The 27331-nt window shown below is 36.4% G+C and overlaps 1 protein-coding gene across 3 annotated transcripts; it reads left to right on the top strand.

The window, feature by feature from the left end:
• The first annotated feature begins 3 nt into the window (after positions 1–3).
• CUNH4orf33 (chromosome unknown C4orf33 homolog) lies at positions 4–25305 on the top strand. 3 transcript variants are annotated; one of them, XM_027391912.2, is made up of 7 exons: positions 110–128; positions 2059–2186; positions 5857–6037; positions 7896–7956; positions 11073–11124; positions 11211–11410; positions 13962–15522. In XM_027391912.2, exons 3-7 carry the CDS (start codon positions 5857–5859, stop codon positions 14065–14067), a joined length of 600 nt encoding a protein of 199 aa, XP_027247713.1. In that variant the 5' UTR covers positions 110–128; positions 2059–2186; the 3' UTR covers positions 14068–15522. The 3 variants fall into 3 exon arrangements, with proteins under 3 accessions (XP_035307174.1, XP_027247712.1, XP_027247713.1); XM_035451283.1 differs by lacking the exons at positions 2059–2186; positions 13962–15522 and adding an exon at positions 23710–25305 and having other exon boundaries at positions 4–128; XM_027391911.2 differs by lacking the exon at positions 2059–2186 and having other exon boundaries at positions 4–128.
• The last annotated feature ends 2026 nt before the right edge of the window (positions 25306–27331 follow it).

Raw genomic sequence — 27331 nt, 5'->3', positions numbered from 1 at the left:
CGTCATCGCGCTGCCTCAGGCTGCGGCAGGTGATTGGTTGTCTGTCAGGCGCTGGGCGGAGCCCTAAGCGCGCTGGGGGCCGAGTTGCCCTCTTGGCGCCTTCCGCAGTGCCGCGGCGGGTGTCTGAGGTAGTGTGGCGCAATTTAATTTTTTTATTTCTTCCCTTCTATCTTCTTGTAAGACAGCCGAAAACTGACTGACGGGAGCAGGCACTAGATACATATTTTCCTTGCTCTCCGAGTCTTGGTTTCGTAGACACCATGCGTTTGTGGGGCGTGTGCAGGGAGGGCTGTGGGTCCTGGGGTGAGGTGACTCGGAGACCCCCCTCAAGTGAGCTTGGAGCTGTCGCTTCTGGGTCTGGAAGAAGTGACCCTCCTGCTCCTAGGAAAGAGAGCTGTTGTTGAATATTTAAGCCGGTCACGTAGTCAGGTTTTAGGCTAGCCTGCAAACCCTGCAGGTACTTCAAATCTAAGGAAGGATAAAATTTTGCAATAAATAAATAAAACTTGTATTGATAGATAAATTACCATTCCCAGTTTTAAGAAGTGGTGGTGTGTGAATTTGAGCCGTAGAGCTTAAAACACACAAATACACATATACAAAAATACTGGAGAAAACGACATTAGCAAAAAATAAAAAAAAGTTCACTAGTAGTTTATCACTGGCTTTTTAGAGCCTTTTAAATTGATTATATATTTACACATTGAAATAAAGTTTCACTAAACATGTCCTGGTCCTGAGATGGCTCGCCTGATTTGGGATTCCCAGCACACATAAAAAGCCAGACAGGGCCCTGTGAGCCAGTACTGGGGAGGTGCAGACAAAAGGTTGAGGGGAAATGGGTGCTCTCTGGCCAGGAGCCTAAACAAACTGGAAAATTTCAGGGTCAGTGAGACACTGTCTCAAAAGTTCAGGTATGTTAATAAGATTTATTTTTCTGTGAGAAAATACCTGGTGATAAAAAAGTTAAGAAAATGTGAACAGCATTTGAGAATGACACCCCACCTCAACCTCAGCCCATACACAGGAGTGAACACTCTCCCACAGGGACACACACAAAAACAAAACAAAATGCAAGTATGTTCTAGATGAAGTTCTGTTGGACTTTCTGTTCAACAACTTAAGTTTTGTAACCCTGTACCCATAATCTAGCATAAACAGTGTTAGCTTTGTTCCTCTAAAAACTAGCTTTAAAATGTCTATATGTCTGTAATAGCTGTACAAAAGTTTAAATTAGCTTTGAATAAGTGGAGATTCAACCTGGTCTGGTTTTTAGTGCCCATAAGCTTAACATTAAGTTACACTGATTGTGCAAGCTCCACCTCTTCAGTGTAGAATACTTTCTAATGAAACTTCTACTGACTCCCCTCAAAGAGAGTTCCCTACATTTGAATGCTGTATTGTAATGTAAGTTGGAATTGGCTAAGTAGCTATAAATTTAATACTTATTATACTCAGCATTAATAAAATATACATGGAAAAAGCAAAGTATAACTTCTATATAAAATGCATGGGTTTTGTGTAAGTTGAATAGTGAAATAAAACTTTTATGTTTATACTTAAAGTGTTTGGTTTTATACCATCATGGACAAAATAAACATCATTTGAACTTTCATACATTGAAATATTAATGACTGATTTCACTATTAATTTTAATAAGTTGACACTAAACACCTAGTATCCTGCAAAACAAACCTGAACAATATACCAAGAGTTTAAGCAAGTTTCAAAGCTAGCTCATCACACCAAGGATTTGAGCCTAGAAAGTATGGCTTCAATATCACAACCTTTAGCTACCATTAACATAAATTATATCTAATGTTTTAATGTTTATAGTCTCTAGTTGAAATAAATGAATTGTTGCTTTACATATTTTATTATCTCAGTGATTTACAGTTCATTTTCAAAAGGTTTTATAATATGTATCACTGAATTATTCTTCCTCCTTAAAATAACAAAAGGAGTAAATGACCAGACTTCTATGGTATGATTAAAAGCGTTCCAATATTCGTTTTGTATGTCCTTGAAACATTTTCTCTTAAAACTTGGGTTTGTCAGTTTCAGAGCTCCATGTCCCTCCTCCTAGAACGTGTGCTAGGCATAGCCTAACAAGGAGCCCTCCTCTAAGACCTTGCCTGGAGACCACAACCAAACTAGAATTAACAGCTTCCAGGTCTATTCTACTGGTATGTCCTTTTATCTTCTCTTCAAAGTCTGTCAGAAGCTCCTACTTAAATCATTTTACTTTCCCTCTGCCTCCAGCTAGCATGGATTCCTCAGACTTCACTTCCTCCTTCCTTCATTTCTTTTAGAAATGTGTGGTGCAGTGCAGCTTGCAAACTATAAAGAAGATGTACTGTAGAAAAATTAAAGGATTTTTTTTTTGGAAATAAAGGAAATTGGAAATTTTCAATGACAATTGTTTTATGAATTCTTTAAAACCTTTTTTAAAGCTTTTTTTTCTCTTGAATGAATGCTCCAGGAGTCTGTCTCTCTTTTTATTTCCTTATATAGAAATAAAAGATTGAATTTTTAAATTGAGAAAGTTGTGTAAGTTGGGAAAGATAAACTAAAAGTGAAAACTATTGAGTAACAACATTGCTTTAAGAAAGCCAGAGCAGGGGGTAGGGGATGGAGAGGGAGAAGGGATTGACATCTGAAGCAAGCTTATTCCTAATTTGAACTAATAAAATAAAATAAAAATTAAAAAAAAGAAAGCCAGAGCAGCTGATAGTAAGAGTGTGTAGTGGGATAGGGAACACCTAGTAAGAGTGTGTAGTGAGATGGGGAACTCCTAGTAAGTGTGTGTAGTGTGATAGGGAACTCCTAGTAAGAGTGTGTAGTGGGATGGTGAATACTTAGTAAGAGTGTGTAGTGGGATGGGGAACTCCTAGTAAGAGTGTGTAGTAGGATGGGGAACTCCTAGGTAATGTTAATTCTTTCAGAATTTCATACAATGATTTTGGTTATACTTCTGCCCTTAACTTTTCTTAGACCCATTCCTGCCCCTTTGCTCCATTCCAACTTAATTTTCTTTTCAAATAATCACTGCATCTGGTTTGTGATGCTAATATATACTCATACATAGGGGGCCATGACTGGATCTGGGTCAATGTACCAGGGGCCACATCCTTAAAGGAAACTAACTCTTCTTCCCCCAGAAGCCATCAACTGTCAATTGCTCCTCATTTAGGGATTAGATGCATTTGAATCTCTTTCTCTTTCATACTGAAATGTTGGCTGTCTTGATCTTGTACAGATCTTGTGCACGTAGCCATATCTGCTATGATTTCATGAGTACAACAGTCCTGTCATGTCCAGAACACACTATTTTGTTCCTGTTCTCCATGACTTCTGGCTCTTACAATCTTTCTATCCCTTACTCCTTAATGTTCCTGAGCCTTAGGAAAAGGAGGTGATTTAGATGTCTTATTATATTAATACATAGCATTTAACAAGACATTGATGTAACTGACACAGTGGGTTTCTTCTGCTTAAAACTGTACACTCAGAATTTTAGTTGTAGACACCAGAGCAGTATACATTTGACTTATAAATATCTCCTAGTCAAAGCATTCTAGCTTAGACTGAGATAATAAATACATATCATGTGGTATAAGTTATTCTAATGAGAGTGGAACAGTGCAGCTGTGATAGAGAATGCCAGGATTACTCCAAGTGAGAAAGGCCATGGGCAATTAAGATACCTATTTCATCAGCCTGTGTGCCGAAACAGAAAGTCAGGGGTGAAGTCTTAGGAAATGATTAAGGGAGTTGAGAGGAGGTTTAGTTGTCTATGAGCTTGTTATTTTCAGATTGTTAACAGGTCAGCAAGATTATATATTTTAGTTTAATTTTTAAATTGAAAATGGATTTTTTTCCCATCTAATAATTCCGATCACAGTTTTCCCTCCCTTATTTCCTCCCAGATCCTCCCCACCTCCCTACTCATCCAAGTCCACCCCTTCTCTCTCTAGAAAACAGAACAAAGCAAAGCCAAAAACAACAACAAAGAAGTGTGAGAAGCACGTAACACAGAGGCCCACAGAAAATCCATAAAAACACAAAATCAGAAGCCATATAAGTAAAAGACCAATAAGATTTAAAAAAAAAAGCCCAGATAAAGCATTATAAGACAAAGCAAAACAAAATCAATCAATCAAACAAACAAAACCAAAACCAACCAACCAACCAAACACCTCCCCAAATACCATTAAGTTCATTCTGACTTGGTCATCTAGTCCTGGGCATGGTGCCTATCCTTAAAAGTGGTTTGTATGTTCAGTGAGACTCCAATGGAGAAAACTAAATTCTCCTTTGTGAGCAGTTGTCAACTGGAAATGACTTTTTCTTTAGGGGTTGGAGATCATGTCCACTTTCCCAGCTTAGTGCTGGGACCCCATCTAGCTTGAATCTGTGCAGATCCTGTTTGTGCTGCCACTGTTTCTGAATTCATATGAGCATCAGTCCCAGCAGTGTCTTGAAGGCCTTGTTTCCTTGGTGTCTTTATCCTCACTGGCTCTTATGCAATCTGTTTGTTTCTGCTTCCATAAAGTTCTCTGAAGTCTGAAGGGAAAGGTTTGATGGAGACATACATTTTAGACTGGGTGTTCCAAGCTTTTTCACTGTCTGCACATTGTCCAGTTGTGAGTCTTTGGGTTCCCATCTACCGCAGGTGGAAGCTTCTCTGGTGATGATTGAATGAGGCACTGATCTATGGGTATAGCAGAAATGTTGTTAGGAGTCATTATATTGCTGTATTTCTTTTGTAAGAACAGTAGTATTTGGTTTTCCCCTAGGTCCATGGCCTATCTGGTCCCATGTTCTTGACCACCTAGGCAGTGTCAGACATGTGGGCCTTAAGCCAAATCAGATATTGTGCCACCATTGTCCTAGCATATCTTACAGGCAGGATACCATTGTAGGACAAAGGCTTTGTGGCTGGGTTCATGTTTACATTTCTCTTTTGTTGAAGATGCTGGTTTTTTTTTCCACTCTGTATTTCTGGCTTCTTTATCACAAATCAGGTGTTGATTGGTGTATAGATTTATGTTTGAGTCTTCGATTCTCTTGAAGAGCTACAGGCAATTAATGACTGCCAAGAGAGGAAGAGTCAGTCTTCCCCAGGGATGAGCCTACTAACTGGTTACTCAATACTAAATAGTGAACCCTAAAAACATGTATGAGTATATGAACAATAAATGGACTCAGCAGGTAGAATTTATATATTAATATATATGCATTAATATATTGATAATAGAAAAAGAAAACGAGAGATAATACATGAAGGTAGAAGAAGGGCTTGGAAGTAGAAGGGGAACATTGAGAGGTGAACAAGATATAGTAATAGGGAATTGAAGATTATCAGCATATATTATATACATGTATGAAATGTCATAATAAACCCCATCATTTTGTTCAATTAAAAAATGCTATGAAAGTGGAAAATATTTGCAGATAATTGATATACACACAAATAATGTTACCATCTGTTAAAAAAAATGTTGTTTACTAATGAGGTGGATATATTTACTTATTTTTGCAAGAAGGATTAATCTTGGCTAAATATGGAAAATAAACTTGTATAATTATGTACATTTATAATTTCTTCAGTGGACTTAGTTATAACATTTTACAATGATTTTTGCAAACCACAAATAAACAGAGCTATGTCAAGATTAAAAGTCATGAATCTTTTAGACTACATAATTTGCCACAACCCAGATGGTCGTTTGACTCCTAGGATCTTGTTCTTGTCACTCTGCTGCCTAGCTGTCTCCTGTTTGACATTGCAATTTTCAAGTAAAGGGCATTATTATATGTTGTTAACCAATTTGTTTTAATTTGCTTCTTCAGATGGATTTTAAAATTGAATACACTTGGGATGGTTTTCCAGTGAAGCATGAGCCAGTGTGTGTCAAGCTGAGTTCAGGGGACAAGGGAGTGAAGATGGAGGTTAGTGCTCCATTTTTCAATGATCCTCTAACTCCTCTTGGAGAACCAGGAAAGCCTTTCAGTGAACTGTGGAATTACGAAGGTAAGTAGAAGTATTGTATTTTATTACAAACATAAATCTTTTTCTAATAACCTCTCAGAGAACTATTATTTTATCTTGCTGTTAGGAAGTAATATGCTTCTGAACAACTGACATTCAGTTTCTGATCTTGACTACCCATCTGTCATTGTGACTTCCCTCCCATTACCAATGGGGCTCCAATATATGAGCAGAACAGAGAAAAATGGCAATGCCAAATCCAGATGTTTGTGTTGCTGCCATGTTTCCTTCCTTTACTTGCGTCATCTGCTCTAGAAAGAGTTCGTTTTCCCCATTTTGTTTTTTAAGAATCTTTAAATTGCCACTTTTACCTAAATAACCTCCTGTATGGGAATATGACAATGTGTTACTTACTGGAGAAATTCTGTCAGCATAAGGTTTAATATTTACTTTTTGCTCTCAAGTAATCTCACATATCAAATTAAGGCTGAAAGACATGACAGGAAATTAAATGGTTTTAGGTTTGTTCTCTGACTGTCTTGTACTATATCCTCATCAAGCTGCAGGGTTCTTTCTGAAATACTATTCGCGATGCCATCCCCATAGATATAAAATACTACATTACATAGAAATTAAGAATTTATCCCAAAACTTCTCACTCAGTGTATTGGGATTTATTTACTTAGTTAGCACAGAGCCTTGCTTCTAAGTAATCTCTTTTCCTAAGTCTGTGTTTCACTTTGAAGCCAGAAGGATTTGTTAACTCTCTAAATGAAAAATTTAACTTACCCTTCAGCTAAGGTTTTTAACGCAAAAAAGCAAATTGTAGTCAAGTATGATTTTATATTTATTTTTTAAATATCTTAAGAGGTAAATTGTTTGTAGAAGCTTAGAAAAGGTCTGGCAAGTTTTAGTCCAAAGTAGAAAGAAAAGGACTGTGGTTTTCACTTCATATATTTTGTGCTGTTGTAGCTGTTTACAAGAAAGATGCATTACACCAACAATTAATTAATTTTTAAAGCAACTCATCTTCAAAATAACCCTGAAATTATAATAAAAATCACCACTTACAAAAACCAGTAGTTTTTTAATTAGTTTTTTTTTTAAAATTAGTTTGAGAAAACATTTCCAAACTTGTGGAGGTCAGGGGACTTGTGGGAGCTGGTTATCTCCTCCCACCATGTGGATTCTGGGGATCTAACTCAGATCATCAGGCTTGAGCCACCACACTAGCCCCACCACTCTTCATATTTGTTGTGCCCTTGTTGTAGACAGGTAATCATTGGCATACACATTCAAATGCATTACATATTTAAATCCACATTTGTTTCATGGCTCATACATTTAGTTACTGCTTTATACATATTTCACTGTCTTTGATTTTAATAGCACTGTTATATTCTATTGTATGGAATGCATGCATCCTGTAATGCACTTAATAAGTTTTGCTGAATAATAGGTGATTCATGTACCAGGAAATAATTTTATATAAGAAGAGATAGCTATTTATATCATTCCTAGTTTTTTGAGTCATACTCTGATGGGTAGAATTGTACTTAATTTCTTATTCTAGTTGTCTGATTTGTTTCTTTGGGATAAATTCCAAGAGGAAGATAACTAGGCTAAAGTCTATTTGTGCAGACATGTTGATTTCCCTATGGCCTCACCATCACTAGGCTTTGTATTTCCTTTGAATTTATGGCAGACTTCTATGGGAGAAATTGAGGGTGACTTATTTCCTATGCTTTTCTTCCAGACTTTGTATTTATTTTTCTTCCTTTCCTACTGGGGATAGTATGATGATTTAAGAAACTTAGTAATTCACTTTATATTAGAAAGGAATAAATTATTTACTATGTAAGCAAAATAAAATTTCCCATGTTTTGTCTGTTTTCCTAAGTTGTAGAAGCATTTTTCTTGAATGATACAACTGAGCAGTATTTAGAAGTTGAACTTTGTCCGTAAGTATAAACCATTTTTTTTTAAACTATTACTACACGATTTGAATATATTTGTTTTCTAGTTATAAATAGTATGGTTGTAGTAAAGCTCACTAAGTTGAGCTATGTAGTGGTCATATTAACATGTGTCAATTTTAAATCTCTATTGTCTTATACAATGCATACTTTTAGAATTTATGTTTAGACTATACACACACACACACACACACACACACACACACACACACACATATATACATGTTTGAGTATATTATGTTGATGTGATTTTTTTGGCTTATTGATATAAATGATTTTGTAATAAACGTGATAGTTTTTTCTACAAAGTGGAAAAAATTACTATCAATAAATTATTACTTTATATGTTTGTACTATTATATATTAACTATTTAGAAGTGAAGGGAGAGTTCCTATCCCTAATCAAGACATTATCTTCATATCTAGTTTATTTTATTTGCCAGTTTGTTTTCTAAAGAAAGAGAGAAAAGTGTGTAGTTAGATAGGTGGGGTGTGGGGAGGATCTACCAAGAGATAGAGGAAACTGATCAGAATTTATTGTATGAAAAAGTTTATTTTCAATAAAAAATGGGAGACATAAAGATATAATGAATTACTAGCTTACAGAAATGTTTCTTTTAGATTTTTGAATGATTAAACTTGAATTTTATATATTATGTAATTATGTATTTATGTGTTCATCTAGTTGTCATTCATTATTTTGAACACGTGGTATATCATTTTTGCATTTAATGCCAAGAATGTAATTTAAATCATACCTGAACTTTCCAAGACTCACAGTAAAAATATTACCTTTGGACTTTTTGTCTTGAGACAGGTTCTCACTGTATAGCTCTGGTCAGTCTGGGACTCTTGGGGATTAAAGGTGTTAGCCACTACACCCAGTTGTCTTGGAATTTCTTTGAACTTCAATATTTACGTGGGAACTTTCTTTACACGGTGACAAACATTTTTTCTGAGTAGATGTAAGATAAGGAAACTTATGCTTACCTGTTATCTAAATCACAGCATACTTTTAATACTTGTGATGTTTCTATATATTGCTTTTATTTATTTTAGATGCCACTTAAATGTTTCTCAGTATCAGTGTCTAATAGTCTTTGTTCCTTAGTAGACTAGTTGCAATTAATCCACATGAAACTTTAGATCCCCACTTGTTAGTTGTTTGTTTTGCTCTTTGCTAACGCTAACATGGAAAATGCAGTTATTTGCAACTTGTTTTTGTTTTGTTTTGCATTGTTTTCTGAGACTAGGTCTAATAATGCAGCCCTGGCTAGGATGGCATTCACAAAAATCACCTGCCTCCACCTTCAAGTGCTGGGATTGAAGATGCACACTACCATATGAGGCTTGCAATTATTTTTAAAATTCAGAATAATTAGATATATTTTCACATTATCTTTCAACTTGCATGTTAAAATATTTTATTTAAAGCCATGATTAGTTCTTAAAAACGGTCATGAAAAGTCGGACAATTTTAACTATCATGTACTGACTTTTGTCCCATAGCAGAGAAAAACAGCTAAGACAAACATTTTTAATTTGACTAAAAGACAATAAAGAACTTGGATGTATCAAAAATCTCAATTTTAAGCTTAGATTTATTTGTCTTACATTTTAAAAAAGTACTTATTCTTTTATTTTAGATATGTGTATGTATGTGTTCATGTGTGTAAGTGCACCATGTCTAACATGTAGAGGTCAGAGGACAAAGTGCAGGAGTAAGTTCTCTCTTTTTACCAAGTGGGTTCTTGGAATTGAACTTAGGACATCAGACTTGGCAGCAGTCTCCTCTACCTGTGGAGCCATCTCACTGGCCTCTGCAATTTTGTTTTGTTTTGTTTTTTATTAGATTGTATCAGATTACTTTCATGAAGTGACAATCTAACATTGGATAAATAGAAAAATAGTTTTTCATTACGAAACTACATGATAGTCATTGTGTATAAAAGTTTTTAAAATTAAGATCCTCAGGGTAGTTTGGTTTCATATACATCAGGATAGTTAATAATCAAGAATCATGGTTTTGCCTCAGGCAGTCAATTCCTGTACTGGTTAATTAACAGCTAGAAAAACAGCAAGAAGAACATTGTTGTAATTTGCAAGAAGTTTTACGCATCCTAGGATCTTTCCAAAGCCCAATAAAAACAGTAAAATTAATCAGAGGATTTTTAAATGGAAAGCATTACTTGTCTTCTGTTAGAGTACTTTATTGCAGAAAATCCTTGCTCCAAAAGCGCACAAAGGACCATCTGGGTGGAAATGTTTGATAGACTTCCAGAGGCGGAAAATTTGCTTCATGTAAATACATGCAATCCATTGCTTCTTACAGACTCCGATAATCCCACTTACTCATTCCCATTAGAATTTCCTTTTGAAATGTATTATGCTTGCTTTTGGAGATTTGACATTGGTGCCTGAACAAATGGTAGAAAGCTGGAAAACAGATGGCAAACTGTTCAAGGATAGCAGTGTGAAAAAACAGACATAGGTTAAAAATCTCTGCCTTGTTCTCTAGTTTTGGTCAATCTATATTTTACATCTTCTACCTTCCTAATGGGCCTCAAGGAAGTTTCTTACAGAAATAACCATTAGTTACGCTGTTTTGTTAGGACTTGGAAATCAGCCCCAGCTTTCCTTGGAGTGCTTTAGTTGTTGCAGCTGTTTTTATTTTAAACTCTTAAGTATCATGATTATCTCTTTTTTTCTTACATTGTGTTATCTAACCAAATGAAGTATTTTATATAATTTCCTGTCTAAAGAATATGAAAAGCAGGGCCCAGTGAAATTGCTCAGTGTGTAAAGAATATGAAAAGTAGTGTTAGCCAGTGAAATGCTATGATTTGTCAGCAGTTGTTTAGGAAACAGTAATTCCAAAGTTGTGGTTCCTAAATAATGTGACACACTAGCTCTCCCTGTAGTTATCCAATATTATATTGCACTTTTTATTTATTTGGAAATTTAGCTACAAGCACATACATTACAGTTAGAAAGGAAAGAAGACAATATTGTTTATCTTGTAACAGACTATAGAAATGATCCCTGAAATTACAATCTTGATCGTTTTTCTTTAACACTCATGAGGAATCTTAATTTTACAGACATGGACAGCATTTAGTTCTTTTACTCTCTGGAAGAAGAAATGTTTGGAAAGTGAGTAAATAAACATATGAAACTAAATCCTATAATGCACAGCATGTGTATCTCTAAGTTTGAACTTGCCTTTATGTTTCTCATAGAAAGAGCTTCCATTATCATTCAAAGTGTTCAGAGGAGAGACAAACTGGGAAGGCATAGCTTTTCTTCCTTGGAGTTATTTTCCACCCAATGTGACAAAATTCAACTCATTTGCCATTCATGGGTCAAACGATCAAAGAAGTTATGAAGCCCTGTACCCTGTGCCACAGCATGAACTGCAACAAGGACAAAAACCTGATTTGTAAGTAGACAATAAATGGAGGTACATTCTAACTACAGAATTTTGGGAACTACTTTTTTGTTTATTTTTTGTTTAGACAGAGTTTCTGTGTGACCCTAGCTGTTGTGAAACTCGCTCTGTAGACCAGGCTTGCCCTAAACTCTGAGATCTGCTTGCCTCTGCGTCCCTAGCACTGGAATTAAAGGCCACCACTGCCTGGTGGAAATTAGTTCTTGGAAGAGCAGTAGTAAAACTTGGTAGTTGAGAATAGCATATGTATGAGTACATAGTAAGAACCCTGTGTTCCCTCATGACCCTCAACTTTTGACCAAGATAGAGCATCTCATTATTTGCAGCAAAATACTTAGTCTTTCATGATTATATAAGAAGAATATTAGTGAGTATACATCAGCTGATACTGTTATGCCTTCAAATTAATTTATGGTCGTTTTCCTAGGTATTATAATAGCCAGAGGGATCTGTGTTTTGTAGTGTGGCTAGAGGGATTATAAATTTTTTTCTTTGTTACTAAAGAACTTGTACTTAGTCACATCTCTGTTCTCTTGGTTGCTTCGTAAGAATGTTTCTAGGTAACCATGCTTGTGATAAAATGACTCAATTGGTAAATGACATCTGCATTAAGTAATTCTGAATGATCTGTAAATATATGATGTAGACAGTGTGGCTTAGGGATTTCTCTTTAACAGTTATGTTATCTGTGGGGACTCAAGTTTATGCCCTCTGAGTGGTTGTCAGAGGTCATGACTGTGAGGCAGCAAATATTAAGCCATAGTATCTTCAACACTTGTCTCATTTTAGCCTTGTTTCCTGGCATCTGAACCTGTCATGTAGGAATAACATAGCTCATCGTGTGTCTTCTGAATGCTTCATGCATTACTGTGAGGACTAGTCCCTTAAGGAGGGAAACTCAGTACTCTTTTAGGGCAGACTTTGGTTTCTGCTGTCTCTTGGTTTAGTCAGTGTGGTTAGCACTGGGGAGTCTGGATGCTTAGCAGAGCCTAGCAAAGACAGCCTAGTCTTTGCTTACTAGACATTCCTGCCCTTTTTCCCTTAGAATATGACACCACCTTTCTTCTCCACGTTCAACTTCTCTTGCTTTTACTTGCCTTTTTCCCCTTCATTTCCTCTAGCAGATACCTGTATTCTGCTTGACACATTTAAACATCTACTTTTGCCTTTCACCCTAGTCCTGACTCGTTCTGCCTAGCTTTTTTTTTCTTTTCTGTGTTTCTTCCTTCCCTATTGATCCTTGGCATCTTACTCTGGGATTTATTGATGTAACTAAACTGGTTCATCCTGGCCAGGTGGGCAGAAAGGAATAGAAATCTAGGTGCCACTGACTGAGAGCCATCATACTAAGGTGATGTGCCACCATTGCTTTTCACTTGCTAGTACCTTTCCAGGGAAATATGAATGCACATTGATAGGGAGGAAGCATGGCAGAGCGATTTCATATAGCTCAGAGCTTTACTGAATCACAGGTAAAAGCCTTTCTTTACTCACTAAGCCACAAGAGAACGATTTAGAATAATGATGATTATTCTGAAATGAAAGCACGATTATCACTCTTCTATGTTAGCCTCCTTTACTTTGGCAAAGGAAGAACACACATCTGTCTCTGTCCTTTATTCATCATAACTTATGAAAGTTTGAATATAAGAACATATTCAAGAACTTAAAATTGGCTTACAGCTAAAATGAGTTAGACTGTTGTCTCTTTCTCTTCCTCCCTCCCTCCCTCTCTCTCTTCGTGTGTGTGTGTGTGTGTGTTGTGTGTGTGTGTGTGTGTGTGTGTGTGTGTGTGTGTGTGTGCATGTGCAGGTAGAGTCCCAAAGATACCTTCATGTGTTGTTCTTTTGCAGCACTGTCCACCTCATTTGATACAAGGTCTCTTATTGGCCTTGGAGCTTACCAAGAGTAGGCTGGCTGGCCAGTGAGCCTCAGGTATCATCCTGTTTCTGCCTCCCCTGTACTGGATTTACAAGTGAGCACCACTATACCTGGCATTTTTTTCTTTTGTTATTTGAATTAGAAACAAGATTGTTTTACATGTCAATCCCAGTTCCCACTTCCTCCCCTCCTCCCCTACCACCCCCCCTAACTAAAACCCTACCTATCACATATCCTTTCTACTCCCCATAGGGGGTCGTCAGAGGATAGGGCCTAGGCCCACCACCGTGTATCTTGGTTCAGGAGTATCCCTGTATGTTACACCTGGCATTTTTATGTGTATTACAAGGATTGAATTCATATTTCTTTAGCAGATACTTTACTGAGCCCCTTGAGAGCTGATATTTACTTTTCCCTTGAGCTGTGAGGGAACGATGTGTAGCATTGAAGAAGACTGTTTTGAAATATGGGTGAATGTTTTTAGAACTGAGTATTTGATAGCTACAATAAGAAACTTGTACATAGAGAATACATTTAACATTTGTTATTCCTTAAAATGGAATGCTGTACTATCACCAATGTGACAAAACAAATAGCTCTATAGGACCACAATTTCACAAATGCATAATTCATTTCAGTTTCTTTCTTCCTTTACTTTTAGCCATCGTCTAGAATATTTCAAGCCTTTCAGTTTTAACACACTGCTTGGAGAAGAATGGAAGCAGCCAGAATCAGACTTGTGGCTAATAGAGAAACCTGATATGTAGAAGTATAGTAGATTACCAACCATGTCAATCATTTCTCCTTTGTACCTTTTAAGGTAATCTAATAAGATATGTAAACACAATAATCTATTTCAGTTGATGAGATGGTCTATATTTGCTAAGACATCAGGATAGAAGAGTTATTTAACTAGATATTTTTACTGTGTAGGAAGAAATGAAATATTCTTGAATCCTGGAAATAAAGTTGCTACTTTTACTTACAGATAAGTAGTATTTTCTTAATGCTTTTAGCCAAGATGTCAGAAACCTTCATTTGATTTTTGAAGTGTCAAATATTTCTGGTTGAAAATAGACTCAAATATAATAAATCAATAGTTCCTCTCACATAAATGAAACATGCAGACAAAAATGTCAACATAAGGAGCCTCAGAGTGAAACTGCACCACAGATCAAATAGACACAGCTGCAGAATGTTCCACCAACAGCTGAAAAATGAACTTTATTTTCAGGTGCTCATGGAACACTTTCCAGAATAAGACTAGTAACATGTTTGCTGCAATTATGATGGCTGTAGCTGCTTGGGTTATCTATACCAGAAGACTTTTAGATCTGATAAATCAATTCAGCCAAGTGGTACATAGCACAGTCAGCATATATGCAGAAATAATAGCGTTTCCACCCATCAATAACCAGTTGCTGAGAAAGAAATCAGGAGAGCAATTTCATTCACAGCAAAAAGAATATCTAGGAACAAGCCTTGTGCATTAGTTGCTTTTCTCGTTGTTGTTACAAGATAATTGGCAAAAATAACTCTGAAGGGAGGATACAGTCCATCATGATGAAGGAAGCATAGCAACAAGAATGTGAGGTGACTGGTCACATTGTGTCTACAGTCAGAAAACAGTAAAAATGGCTATCCTCATAAAAATAACAAATGTCAGTGAAGGTAAGGAGGAGAACAGGCCCTTGTTCACTAGTCATAAGGATTCGTATTAGTCCTGTTAACTGTGGAAATCAGTATGGAGATTCAGAAATATTGGAAATAGAGCTATCATATGATCCAGTTCTACTAGTTCTGAGTACATCCCAGAGGGAATCCAAATCAGCATAATTCAGAGACACCTGCATAGCTTCATCATCACAGTATCAAGCTATGGTATAAGTCTAGGTGTCTGTCGATTGATAAATGGATAAAGAAAACACACACACAAAAGAAACAGAAATGACATACTGTTCGGCCATAAGAAGAACAAAATGGAAGAAAATTAAGTCAGACTCATGTTTTCCCTCATCTATGAAAGTTAAACAAAACATCTGAATATAGGACAGTAGATTGTTAGAGATGTGGAAGATGATTTGAGGAGAGGAAAGGGATGGGGAAAAGATGTGGTGGGGAATAAAAATGTCTACAGTTGTATGCAAGTATAAATCTGTGAAAGTAAAATCCACTATGTTGTGTAATTAATATATACAAATTAAAAGTCTAGAACTCTCAAATTTTGTACTGTGTTTCAGAGCTTGCCTTCTAATAGATCTGTGAACTTCTGCATCATATTTAGTCTTTCTCAACATCATTAGCTCAGAGGCCAGACTCACAGAAGGTAAAAGTTTATCACTTATACACTTTTTTTGCTTATCAACAGTATAGTTTCCCCATCTCCTCCCATTAAAAAAGATTGTGTGTGTGTGTGTGTGTGTGTGTGTGTGTGTGTGTGTGTGTGTGTGTGTGTGTGTGTGTGTGTTGCTATTGTCTACGTGCATGTGGAAGACCAGGAGGCCAGAAGAGGCTTTGGGATCCCCACAGCTGGAGTGATAAACAATTGTGAGCTGCCTGATGACATGGATGTTAGGAATTGAACTCAGGTCCTTTACAAGAGCAACAAGTGCTCTTAACCACTTTTCCATCTCTCCAATCCCTCCTCTCTTCTTTAATAACCGAATCTGAAATTTTGGAGGCTTTTCTTGGAAATGTTATTTCCAAAAAACAAAGCACCCCTGTATTTTCCCAGCTTTTGCAGGTAATATGGCCATGGAATGGTTTGTGTCAATGAGATGTACAGTCATGTGCTGTATAACAACATTTTGATTAGTAGTAGACTGCTGGTTCTGCTTTCATAAAGCTTTAGTTGAGCTAAAATGTGATAACATAGCCATTGTAATATTATGGCAAAATGTACTATATGTCTGTGGTGATATTTTACATAAAGAAACCTACTGAAGTGCCAGTTGTATCAAATATAACAACGCAATTGTGTTCAGCACAAAATGCTTGACAATGATGATAAATGACTGTGTGACTTGTTTATGCATTTTGTATACTGTACTTTTATCATCATTTTGGAGCATATTCCTTCGGATTAAAATTTTTATGGTACAATAATATGTTTTGTTATGTAAGCAGCAGCTTTAAGCCCCTAATTTTGAGGGCATTTCATTGATAGCATTAATAGGTCACATCAGATGATACTGAGTTAACATAAGTGTACACTATAAACTTGCACTTGAGATAAAAATCAAATATGGATGTGTCTCTGAGAAAATGCCCATGCTGTTGAGTGACCTGAGGCTGTATTTGGTCTTAGGTGGGGCTTGAAGAAAGTTATTTCAGTCTGGAGCTATACCTCAGTGGTGGAGTATATAGCTAGTATGTGCAAGACCCTCATTTCAATTCCCAGCATGGTGAAAAGAAAAATGTTGAAAGAAGAAAGCTTTTATAAAAGCTAACTCAGTACTTTTTATCCTTTGCCTTTCAATTGCTAGTCTATGAATTTACACAGCACTTGTGACACTATGGAGACAACCCTGGGAGAATTTTGTCAGAAGTCAGAGGAAGCACAGTAGTGTCATATATCAGAACTGAACTGCCTACCAATAGACTTGTTACATGGAGAAAAATTGTTTAATATGTTCACAAAACTAAAAAAAAAAAACCTGTCTCTATCATATTTAGCCAAATGATATTCCTAACTTCCAGTTAGATAGAAAATGTAAGTTGAGTTCTCTTCCTAAAGTCGCATACAGTTTCACTAACTATCTCTCTTATTTGGCATTGTATGAGACATTCTAGCCAGTTCAATGAAGGGATGATAGATGAATAGAAGACAGGTGTTACAAGGAAATGAGTTAAAATATTTTCAAATGTGCGATTTACATTTAAATGATCATAATTTAAGAGCTGGGGATGTGGCTCAGTGGAGAACACTTATCCATCATGTCAGAAGCTGTGGGTTTAATTTCTAGCACTATAGTAACTTATAATTAATAATAAATAAAATCAGTGGCTGGAGGGGTGGCTCAATAGTTAAGAAAACTTGCTGTTCTTGCAAAGGACCCTGGTTCAGCTCCCAGCACCCATTTGGTGGCTCACACCATCTGTAACTTCAATTCTTGAGGATCTGATGCCTTTTTCTGGCCTCTGAGAGTATCAGGTATACACATATATATGTGCAGGCAAAAAATTCCTACACAAAATATTAATACATAAAAATGATTATAGTTCATAAAATTGATGCATTTACAACAGATTTCTATAAATGAAAGTAAATTTAGCCAAGTTGTATTAACACATGGTCAATATATGAGTATATTTTATATTTCTGTCTATTATAAACAGTTCATAGTTCAAAACTAATATCATATAATCAAAACATGAAAAAACTAAGACTAAATTTAAACAAAATTTACAGAACCTCTATACTGATTAGAATCAATATTATTAAATTTTATGTTAATGGATTCATATCAATCCCAGTGAGAAATCTCTAAAGATTTTTGTGTTGTCTGTCTGTGAAAGAGGGGAACTGACAAATGGATTTTAAAAAATTGTATGGCAAAAAAGAGGGATTAAAACTGATTTAGGCCAGGCATTGGTGGCGCACGCTTTTAATCCCAGCACTCGGGAGGCAGAGGCAGGTGGATCTCTCTGTAAGTTTGAGGCCAGCCTGGTCTCTAGAGCGAGTGCCAGGATAGGCTCCAAAGCTACACAGAGAAACCCTGTCTCAAAAAGCCAAAAAAAAAAAAAAAAACAAACAAACAAAAAAACAAACAAAAAACCAAACAGATAAAAAACTGACTTAGATAATTCTGAAAAAGAACAGAGTTGAAGGATTTATATCTGTAACAGGAATTAATAAAAGACCCAGAGACTGATATTGGGGTTCAAGCTGAAGATCAGGGAAGCAAAGCAGCCAAGCTACCAGAGAGCTCTTACCTCTGATAGTCTGGGGAGTTCCTATTTTCAATGTGGCTGAAGAATGAATGCCTTATACTGACTACTGAAGACCCTGCTCCTATCTTTTATACTCCCATAGTGTTGGAATTAAAGGCATGTGAGCCTAGGTGCTGAGATCATCTTTGTGTGAGCTGTTTCTCTTTAGGACTGGATCAATCTTGTGTACATCTGGGTGGCCTTTAACTCACAGAGATCCATCTACCTATTAATCTTGAGTCCTAGGATTAAAAGTGTGCACCACCACCTCCTAGCTTCTGGCTGCTGGGATTAAAGGTGTGTGTCTGGTTTCTATGCCTTGTGGCTTTCTGAATCCTTAGGCAAACTTTAATAAATCATAAGAAATATGTCACTACATATATCACCAGATTTCAACACCTTTTATTAAGGTTTGGTCATGAACACAGAATGACATTAAGTTTATACAAATACACCTGTAAATTAAGAAATGTCATATATGGGAAAGCATGGGGAAAACAAACTTTGCCAACTGATTAAACATCAAATTCCAGAATTAATGTGAATGTGACTGTTGAGATAAAAAAAAAAAACATAAAATCTTTATAGATCAGGATGGACATTTTTTCCCAAAACAGTCCACAAAAATCACTAAACAGGATAAATTGGACTTCATCAAAATTAAAAGCTGATAAACCAGGGAGTTTTTCCCATAAGTAAAGCATTTGCTGTACAAGCCTGCTGATCTAAATTCAATCCTCAGAACACACATTAGTTTTTAAGTGTGGGGACAGCCTGGAGAGATGGTTCAGTGGTTAAGTTATTTGCTGCTCTTGCAGAACAACCAGGTTTAGTTCTTAGTTCCCATACTGGGCAGTTCACAACCTCTTTTAACTCCAACTCCAGGGCATCTGACAACATGCCTCTGTGGACACTTGTATACACACACACACACACACACACACACACACACACACACACACACTTTGATTATTGTAATAATAACCTGCTGAGTCCATTTTTGTTGTTTGTGTGTATATGGCTTCAGGGTTAACCACTTAGTATTGGATTATTTACAATAATCCAATAAAGGTCTTATCCCTGGGAAAGTCTAGTTCCCATTCTCTCAGAGATCATTAGTTGTCTGTAGTTTTTACTAGGTGGTTCCCTGTGAAATTTTCTCTGTTCCACATTAGCATGTCTATTGTTATTGCATTGTTCTGGTCTTATTTATGCAGCTATTTCTAAGTGAGACTTTTGTAGCAGCCTTCCTAGTATTCTGGCTCTCACAGTTTTTCTGTCTGCTCTTCTGAAATGTTCCCTGAATTATAAATGGAGGAGCTATGATGTAGTCAACTTTTGTAGGCAGTATTCTCTACCCCAATGCTGCACCTTTCTGTACTAATGTGCGTAGCATTCCTCTTTGTCAGAGGGCTTCACTTTGCTGTCCCTACTTAATGCCTCTGACATTATTCAAGGGTAGAAGCCATATTTCTCAGAATCATTTGGTGTGATGGTAGAGACAGTTTTTCCAACTCCCTGTAACATGCTGTTAGGTATCTTTCAGCAGACTACAAAGAGCAACTATTTAGTATTTAGTTTTCGAATCCCAAACCAAGGAGAGCTTTTCTGGGTAAACCCACTTGATTGCTCCCTCAGCCCTCCAATCTGCATATGCTCTAGGAACAGGTATTCTAGTGCCAAATGAGCAACTGGATCATGATGTCATGTTGTGGCTTTCTATACCAACATCTTTGTAAATCTTTCAATGCTTTTATCTCTCAAGGACTTAAAATAACATTTAAAACATGCCCTCGTGATAAAGCACAACATTGCTCTTTTAGAAGTAATAAGATTTTGCCAAAACTCTAATAGCACTGTTAGCTCTGAGCTTCATACTTGCTTCAAGGCTTCTGGGAGGGAATGACTAATTTCTCACAGTTTGGAGAATACCTTAAGTTGTTTCAGAATTTCTTATATTGAGATGGATGTGGATCCTAGCTGGTTATTTGAATCCTTTACTCCTCTTGACCTTAACAACTCTTCTAATGACTTAATTAGCTTGATAGTGTCAATATGCTGCACTAAATTGCTCTTGAGGGTTATTTTGGCCAAGAGACTCACTCTCTAGACCATAGCAAACATGCCAGGAAATTTACACATTGCTGTGGTAACCGTGAAATTACACAGATTTTATACCATGTATCCATGAACTGTGCCTGGACTCTGAGGAGGAGGTTGAAAGAAGGCACTACCCCATGCAAAGAAGCATTAGGCTCCTCTTTGCCTTCTTTTACTTTCCGTAGTCTTTGTCATAGTAGGTACACTTGAGGCAATCAGAGGAAGCCACCTCATTTGATCCTTAGCAGTATGTTGTGTATTTTCAGTAACTACCTAGATTATGTGGTAACTCGAAGAGTGATTAAAAAGAAAGTTAATGGGAATCAAACCTCCCTCTGCCATTTCCTTAATTAGAGCAATGATCTATTGTTGCCTTATTACCCAATGACTCATGAAATTCTAAAATTTCTGACTTATTATAACCAGTTAAAATGAAATAGTCAGTTTAGCCATTATCCTTCATGAAGACAGTGATTTAGCACTGAAGGGGTATTTTACTCAGTACGTATGTCTAATATTTATTTATTTATTTACTGTGTGTGTGTGTGTGTGTGTGTGTGTGTGTGTGTGTGTGTGTGTGTGTGTGTCTGGGCTATTATGCACATATGCCATGGCAAATATGGAGATTAGAGTAGATGGACTATGAACTTCCAGACAGTTTTTTCTGTCTCCACCTCCCATGTCCACATAGGAATGCTGAGATTATAGTTGTGTATTGCCACATCTATCTTTTTATGTGAGTTCTGTAGACTGAACACAGTTCATCAGACTTATGATTTTAACCACTGAGAAATTTCACTCCCCTCAGGTTCATTTTTATATTCAAAGAATCACAGTGCATGTGTACTAATTTTTAAAGATCAATGTCTCAAAAGTAACTATTAACCCTTTTCATCATAAACAGTCTTAAACCAACTACATACATCCTGTTGAAAGAAACTGATAGGAATGGCTTTTCTGTAGTAAATATTAGTTTGCCAAAAGATTTGTCACAATCTAATTTATAAGATGCTTTGACTGGTTTCTTTCCTAGGTTATCCACACATGAAGGAAGAAAATATATTGCCATTGTCTTGTATTTCTCAGCTTCCTGTTACTATGACAAAATATATGAGATAGTCAACTTAAAAGAAGGAAAGACTTCTTTAGGAGCTGTAGACCATAGTTTCTTAGTTCCATTTGCATTGGACTTGTGGCACCATAGTGCTATAGATATTCCCTCCTGTGTTTCTGGTTTGTAGTTCTCTCAGCCCTAATTCTTGGTTAGTTCATTCTCTCATTATGCTTTAAGAAAGGGAATTGGGGGATGGATATGCAAATATGAGTGCCTCTAAAATAAAAAAAATATTGAAAACAACAACAAAAAAGGGATTCCTTAAGATTCAATCCTCAGACTTTTACTTTCTATATTTGAACTGATTTGGTTACCTCAAACAATATGGTGATTAAAAATACATTCCCAATTATGTATTTTAATCTTCCCCATCTGTGCCAGAACATCAAACCTTTCAATTGCCATTAAATTATCAAATAAGCAATATATATTTACATGTCCAAAACCAAACACTTGGCTCCTATACCTTATCTGCTCCAACTTTTCTCAGTTTAGTAAATGATGAATTTTCCTATAGCTTAGAACATAAAACAACCAATCACATTTATATGAGTTGTTTTGGTGAACATTAGTTTCTCTTGATGAATGTAAGCTTGTATTCAGAGATCATTTCTTCTCCTCATATGAAGCATCATTAAGTTTCTTTACCACTCAATCAATGACACACACACACACACACACACACACACACACACACACACACACACACACAATGAGACAGAGAGATTGAATTTTGGGAACTAGGGAGCTTTCCCATTTTCTTCTACAGCATAGAAGGTAAAACATCCAGAACTATGCACATAGTTTAGCTATGTTATGAATAGTGAGAAGGGAAAATATATTTTTTCAGTTTCCTCTCACAATGTAGAAAAATGTAAATTGAAGTCCCAGTAAAGCAGTTGGCTCAAACACAATAGAGTGAAATAATGAAAGCCATTCCCTTAGAATATGACTTCATTCTATTCAACATTTGATGTTCTACTGCCAGTAAAATACCTCTTTCCAAAAGTTTAGCAAAATTTGCTGTATGCATGTCTTTCTTGCTGTACTTCAGAATTTTGAACTTCATCTTATCTAGTCACTCATCTGCCAATTACATGATAAGCTTCTAGGCAACATAAATTATGCCTGAGTTACCTCTCTCCATACAGATAAGATAAACAACCAGAAAGTCTTGCAAATAATTTTGAATAAATATAAATAATTTAATTAATATATTTCCACAATTTTAATGTATAATTTTTAACTATTAAATACTAATGACCAGAGGCTTGTTGTACTGAAAATGTTTTTTAAACTTTTGCAATTATATAGATAAGTATTTCCTCTTTATTAATGATGTTCTTATTATTCTTAGAGAATAATGAATCTTAAAAGAATAATATTGCTGGCTGGTGGTGGTACACACATTTAATCCCAGCACTCAGGAGGCATAGGCAGGCAGATCTCTGTGAGTTCAAGGCCAGCCTGATCTACAAAGCTACACAGAGAAACCCTGTCTAGAAAAAGCCAAAAAAAGAATAATATATATATATAATAAATTGATTTAATATAATATATATTATAAATTACCTTCTGAGTTAGGCTTTGTGATATTGGTCTTATCATGCTGCTCTGACTTATATTTACCACATATGTCTCTCATGCTATCGATAAATAAATACATCCAAAGACAATAAGTATTATTAATCATAAACTTTGGATAATTAGTGAAACTTAGTACCATTCTGCGATAAGAGATAGATAAACAAAAATCTTTAAAAATGATGGCAATCCTAGCTGTTATTATAGTGTACTGCAGAGGCCTTGAAGGATATCCTTTTGAAAAAGGTATGTGACTCATTTATGTAATTTTTGAATCCAATGGGGAAGCAGTATTCATTAAGAATGATGATTTTCATTTTTTATTTTTATTTTTATTTTTTTATTAGCTCAAATTAGGAACAAGATTGCTTCACATGTCAATCCCTTCTCCCTCTCCCTTCCCTCCCCTTCAACCCTTCCAGCCCCCCACCCCTCCCCCCTCTGCTCCCCAGGGAGGGTAGGGCCCTCCATGGGGGTGGGGTGGTGCTCCCCACATCCCACCACATTATCCTGGGCCTGACCTAGGCCCTCCCTCAATGATTTTTGTTTTAAGAAGATTCTGCTGACCTTTTTCATGTTATCCTGTGTTTATAATAAAATTGATGCAATAATTGTCTTATTTTAGACATAGCAATAGAATGTGTTGGCTAAATTGGAGTAAATTTTCCAATAATTTCAGAATAATTCAAAATAATTTCACTTCAGAAGGCAAGAAAAGAGTATATAAAAGGTGGCAGATGGCCCTTAAGCACTGACTGCTATGATCTCTAAGGATGAAGGTAGGTATTTGGAGAACAGCTATGGCTTTGTCTTATCCTGTTATCTTCTCTTCCTCCTCTTTCCCTTCCTCCTCTTCTTCTTTTAAAGACTTTTACAAAAGAGCATGTATGGCCTTGGGCTGGAGTGTGGGTGGGGGTCTGCCTACTTCAGCCTCTAGAATGCTGGGGTTGTTTTAGACCATCTGGATGCATTTCTTTACTGCCCCCCAATCTACCTATAGCTACAAGTGACTTAATCCCTCATTCACCTTTATTGTTTCCTCCTTCAATTTACTTTTCCCTCCTCTATTTTTAATCTACTGTTCTTAATACTAACCACTAGTCTTACTCTTTTATTTTTATTTCATTATTGCCTGTAGTAACTAATACCTTATTACAAACTATATATCCCTGTTCCTCTATTACTCCAGAATTATTAGAGTTGAGGAGGAAATTTACCAAAACTATATTTTCATAACCCATCAGTTGTGGTTGTATTTTCAGTTAGTATTCTGATCTTGGAGTAGTGCTAGAAATAGAGCCAGGTGTCCTGAACTTGTAGGCTTAAGGTATATTTACTGAACTGCACCCCAGCTAAGTGGGAAGCAACAAAGCTTCAACTTCATATGACTCAGTATTGCAACGGCTTCAACTGAAAGAATACCACTGATTTTTTTTAAAAAATCAACCAATATCCCATTCTAAATGCATAAGTCCCAACGCAGAAATATGAGAGAGATAAAAACACAAGCCAACATGTCTTCAACTACTACCAATTCCATAGTAATTATAGGTTGTGGTGGAAGTAAATCACATGAAATTCTTCAATGAAATCACAAAGTCCTGAATTATTTCAAAGAGAATACAAACATCTGAATAAATTAGTCAATACAGAATATGGAAAAGGAATTCAACAAAGAGATGAAAGTGCTGAAAACAATCAAAGAGAAATTTTAGAAATGAAAATCTCCATAAATAAAAAACTTCAGTGGAAACTTCAGCAATAGAATGGATCAAATGGAAAACAAAATATCAGAACTTTTAAGACATAGATAAATTAGAACATTCAGACAGCAATATAGACAAAATAATGATAAAGAATGTTTAGAACATAAAAGACTCATGGAACATCATTAGAAGATCAAATTTAGGAATCATGAATACAGAAGAAGAAAAAGTATTAAGTAAAGTCACAGAAAGTATGTTTAATAAAATCATAGCAGAAAAAACCTCCAATCCAGGGAAATGACAATTAGGTTCAGGAAGCATAGATATAATCATGATCAGAAAAGAACTTCTCCATGACATATAATTAAAACATGAAAGCTGCAAGGGAGAGAGAAACACCAAATCACATATAAGGGAAGTCCCAACAGAGTAACAGTATACATTTCTCAAAAAAAGCTTGAGTTTGGGGAAGAACAGAAGAGAGCAAGATAAGAGATACCATAATAGAGGGAGACATTATAGGTTTAAAGAGAAGTCAGGCACTAGGGAAATGTCTGGAGAGCTACAAAGATGACACCAACTAATAATCTAAGCAACAGAGGAAAGGCTATCTTAAATGCCCTCCCCTGACGATGAGACTGATGACTAACTTATATGCCATCCTGTAGCCTTCATCCCGCAGTTGGTGGAAGTAGAAGCTGACACCCACTGTTAAAACTTGAACTGAACTGAAATCCAGTTGCAGAGAAGGAGGACTGATGAGCAAGGGGTCAAGACCACACTGGTGAAACCCACAGAAACAGCTGACCTGAACAGGGGGGAACTCTTGATCTCCAGACTGATAGCTGGGAAACCAGCAAGGGACTGATCCAGACCCTATGAACGTGGGTGTCAGTGAGGAGACCTTGGAAATCTATGGGTCCTCCTGTAGTAGATCAGTACTTATCCCTAGCATAGGTGTGGACTTTGGGAGCCCATTCCAAATAGAGGGATACTCCCTGGCCCTATCCAAAAGGATATGACGACTCTGAAGACCCCCCCATGGAAGGCCTCACCCTCCCTGGGGAGCAGAAAGGGTATATGATAGGTAGGGTTTTAGCTGGGGGTGGCAGGGGAGGAGGGGAGGAAGAGGGAACTGAGACTGGCATGTAAAACAATCTTGTTTCTAATTCAAATAAAAAATGAAAAAAAAAAAGCCAAGAGGTCATCTATTTCAAACTCTGAAAGACAATAAACACCGACCCTGAGTACTATAATCTATGAATTTATCCTTCCTAATTAAAGAAGAAAGAAAAAGGTTCCATGATAAACACAAAATAAATGAATTAATGATTACAAAGCCACAGGTGAAAAAGGTAAACATATCCATGAGGTCAAAGGGAAATATAAATTGCACTCAAACACTAGATGAGCAAGTGAGGATTAGGAAAGTACCAATCATTACAAAGACAACAATATGACAGGAGTAAATACATACATTTCAAGGATAACTCTGAAGGTTTAGGGTTTCAACTCTAATAAAAGGACAGCAGGCCATCTGATCAACTCAAATTAGTCCTATTTTCTTGGCTACATGAAACACATGTCACTGGCAATGACAAATAGCCTAAGGCTGAAAGGGATGGAAAAAGACATTTTAAGAGCAAGTAGAACTAGAAAGCACACATGTATGGCTATACTGATACTTGACAAAGTAGACTTTAAATCCAAATTAGAAGAGATGAAAAAGTATTTCACATTGACTAATAGAACAACCATCAAGAAAATACCAAAATTATATATGCTTAGAACATCAATTATATATATAAAAAAAACACCACTGATGTAAAGGGGACAGATTGACCTCAATACAAAAGCACTGAGTAACCTCAACACCCCATTCTCACAAATATGTTTTTGAGGCAAAAGGTCAACAAACATCAGAGTTATATGTCATTATAGATAAAATGGACTTAACATTTATAGACCAGCCAAACAGTTCAGAATGCAGAATCTCATGGAACTTTCTCTCAAATTGACAACATTTTAGTACACAAGGCAAGTCTCAACAAATGCAAGAAAATGAACATAGTTCATATTGTAGGGGAAGCTGTAGCCAGCCCTAAGTAGGAGGATGCTACGCCCCCTTTCCCCATTGTTGTCACTTAGGATAATGTATATACCTAGTTAGGGATAGCTTCCTATTGTTTATGGTTGGGATTGGAAGGAGGTGTTCAGGCTTGGCCACCTCTTTCAGATGACTTTAGGGTTTAGTTAAAATAGATAGGATGTGACATAAGCAGATTGTTGTATCTTCTTATATTTTACCTTTATGATTGTTAATTTTGGATACTTTAAACTGTTAAGTTTTAATCCTCTTTTAGACTAAAAGGGGAATTGTAGGGGAAGCTGTAGCCACGCCTACTTAGGGGCTGGCTAAAGGTGTGCCTGACCACGCCCTCACAAGCTTGCAAGGGCGTGGTCAGGGGACGAAGGGTGACTGCGTTTTCGCTTTCAGTTTCTCTTTTGGGCTTGCAGACAGACTGCTGCCTTGCTGGCTGGCTAGGTCGCTCTGTAAGTAAGGCTTTTCCCTATTAAGTACCCTTATATTTCTAC

The sequence above is a fragment of the Cricetulus griseus genome (genome assembly GCF_003668045.3).
Source record: "Cricetulus griseus strain 17A/GY chromosome 1 unlocalized genomic scaffold, alternate assembly CriGri-PICRH-1.0 chr1_0, whole genome shotgun sequence".
In the NCBI taxonomy this organism is placed as follows: Eukaryota; Metazoa; Chordata; class Mammalia; order Rodentia; family Cricetidae; genus Cricetulus; species Cricetulus griseus.
Note: the sequence above shows the minus strand (reverse complement) of the source record. Positions and strands in the feature narration are given on the sequence as shown.

What these genes read in the sequence shown, in the direction of transcription:
- CUNH4orf33 (XM_027391911.2), top strand. Translation starts at nt 5,857, where the DNA reads ATGGATTTTAAAATTGAATACACTTGGGATGGTTTTCCAGTGAAGCAT. An exon ending in TGAACTGTGGAATTACGAAG is followed by an intron (nt 6,038 to 7,895) that starts GTAAGTAGAAGT and finishes TGTTTTCCTAAG; the next exon opens with TTGTAGAAGCATTTTTCTTG. An exon ending in CAAGGACAAAAACCTGATTT is followed by an intron (nt 11,411 to 13,961) that starts GTAAGTAGACAA and finishes CTTTACTTTTAG; the next exon opens with CCATCGTCTAGAATATTTCA.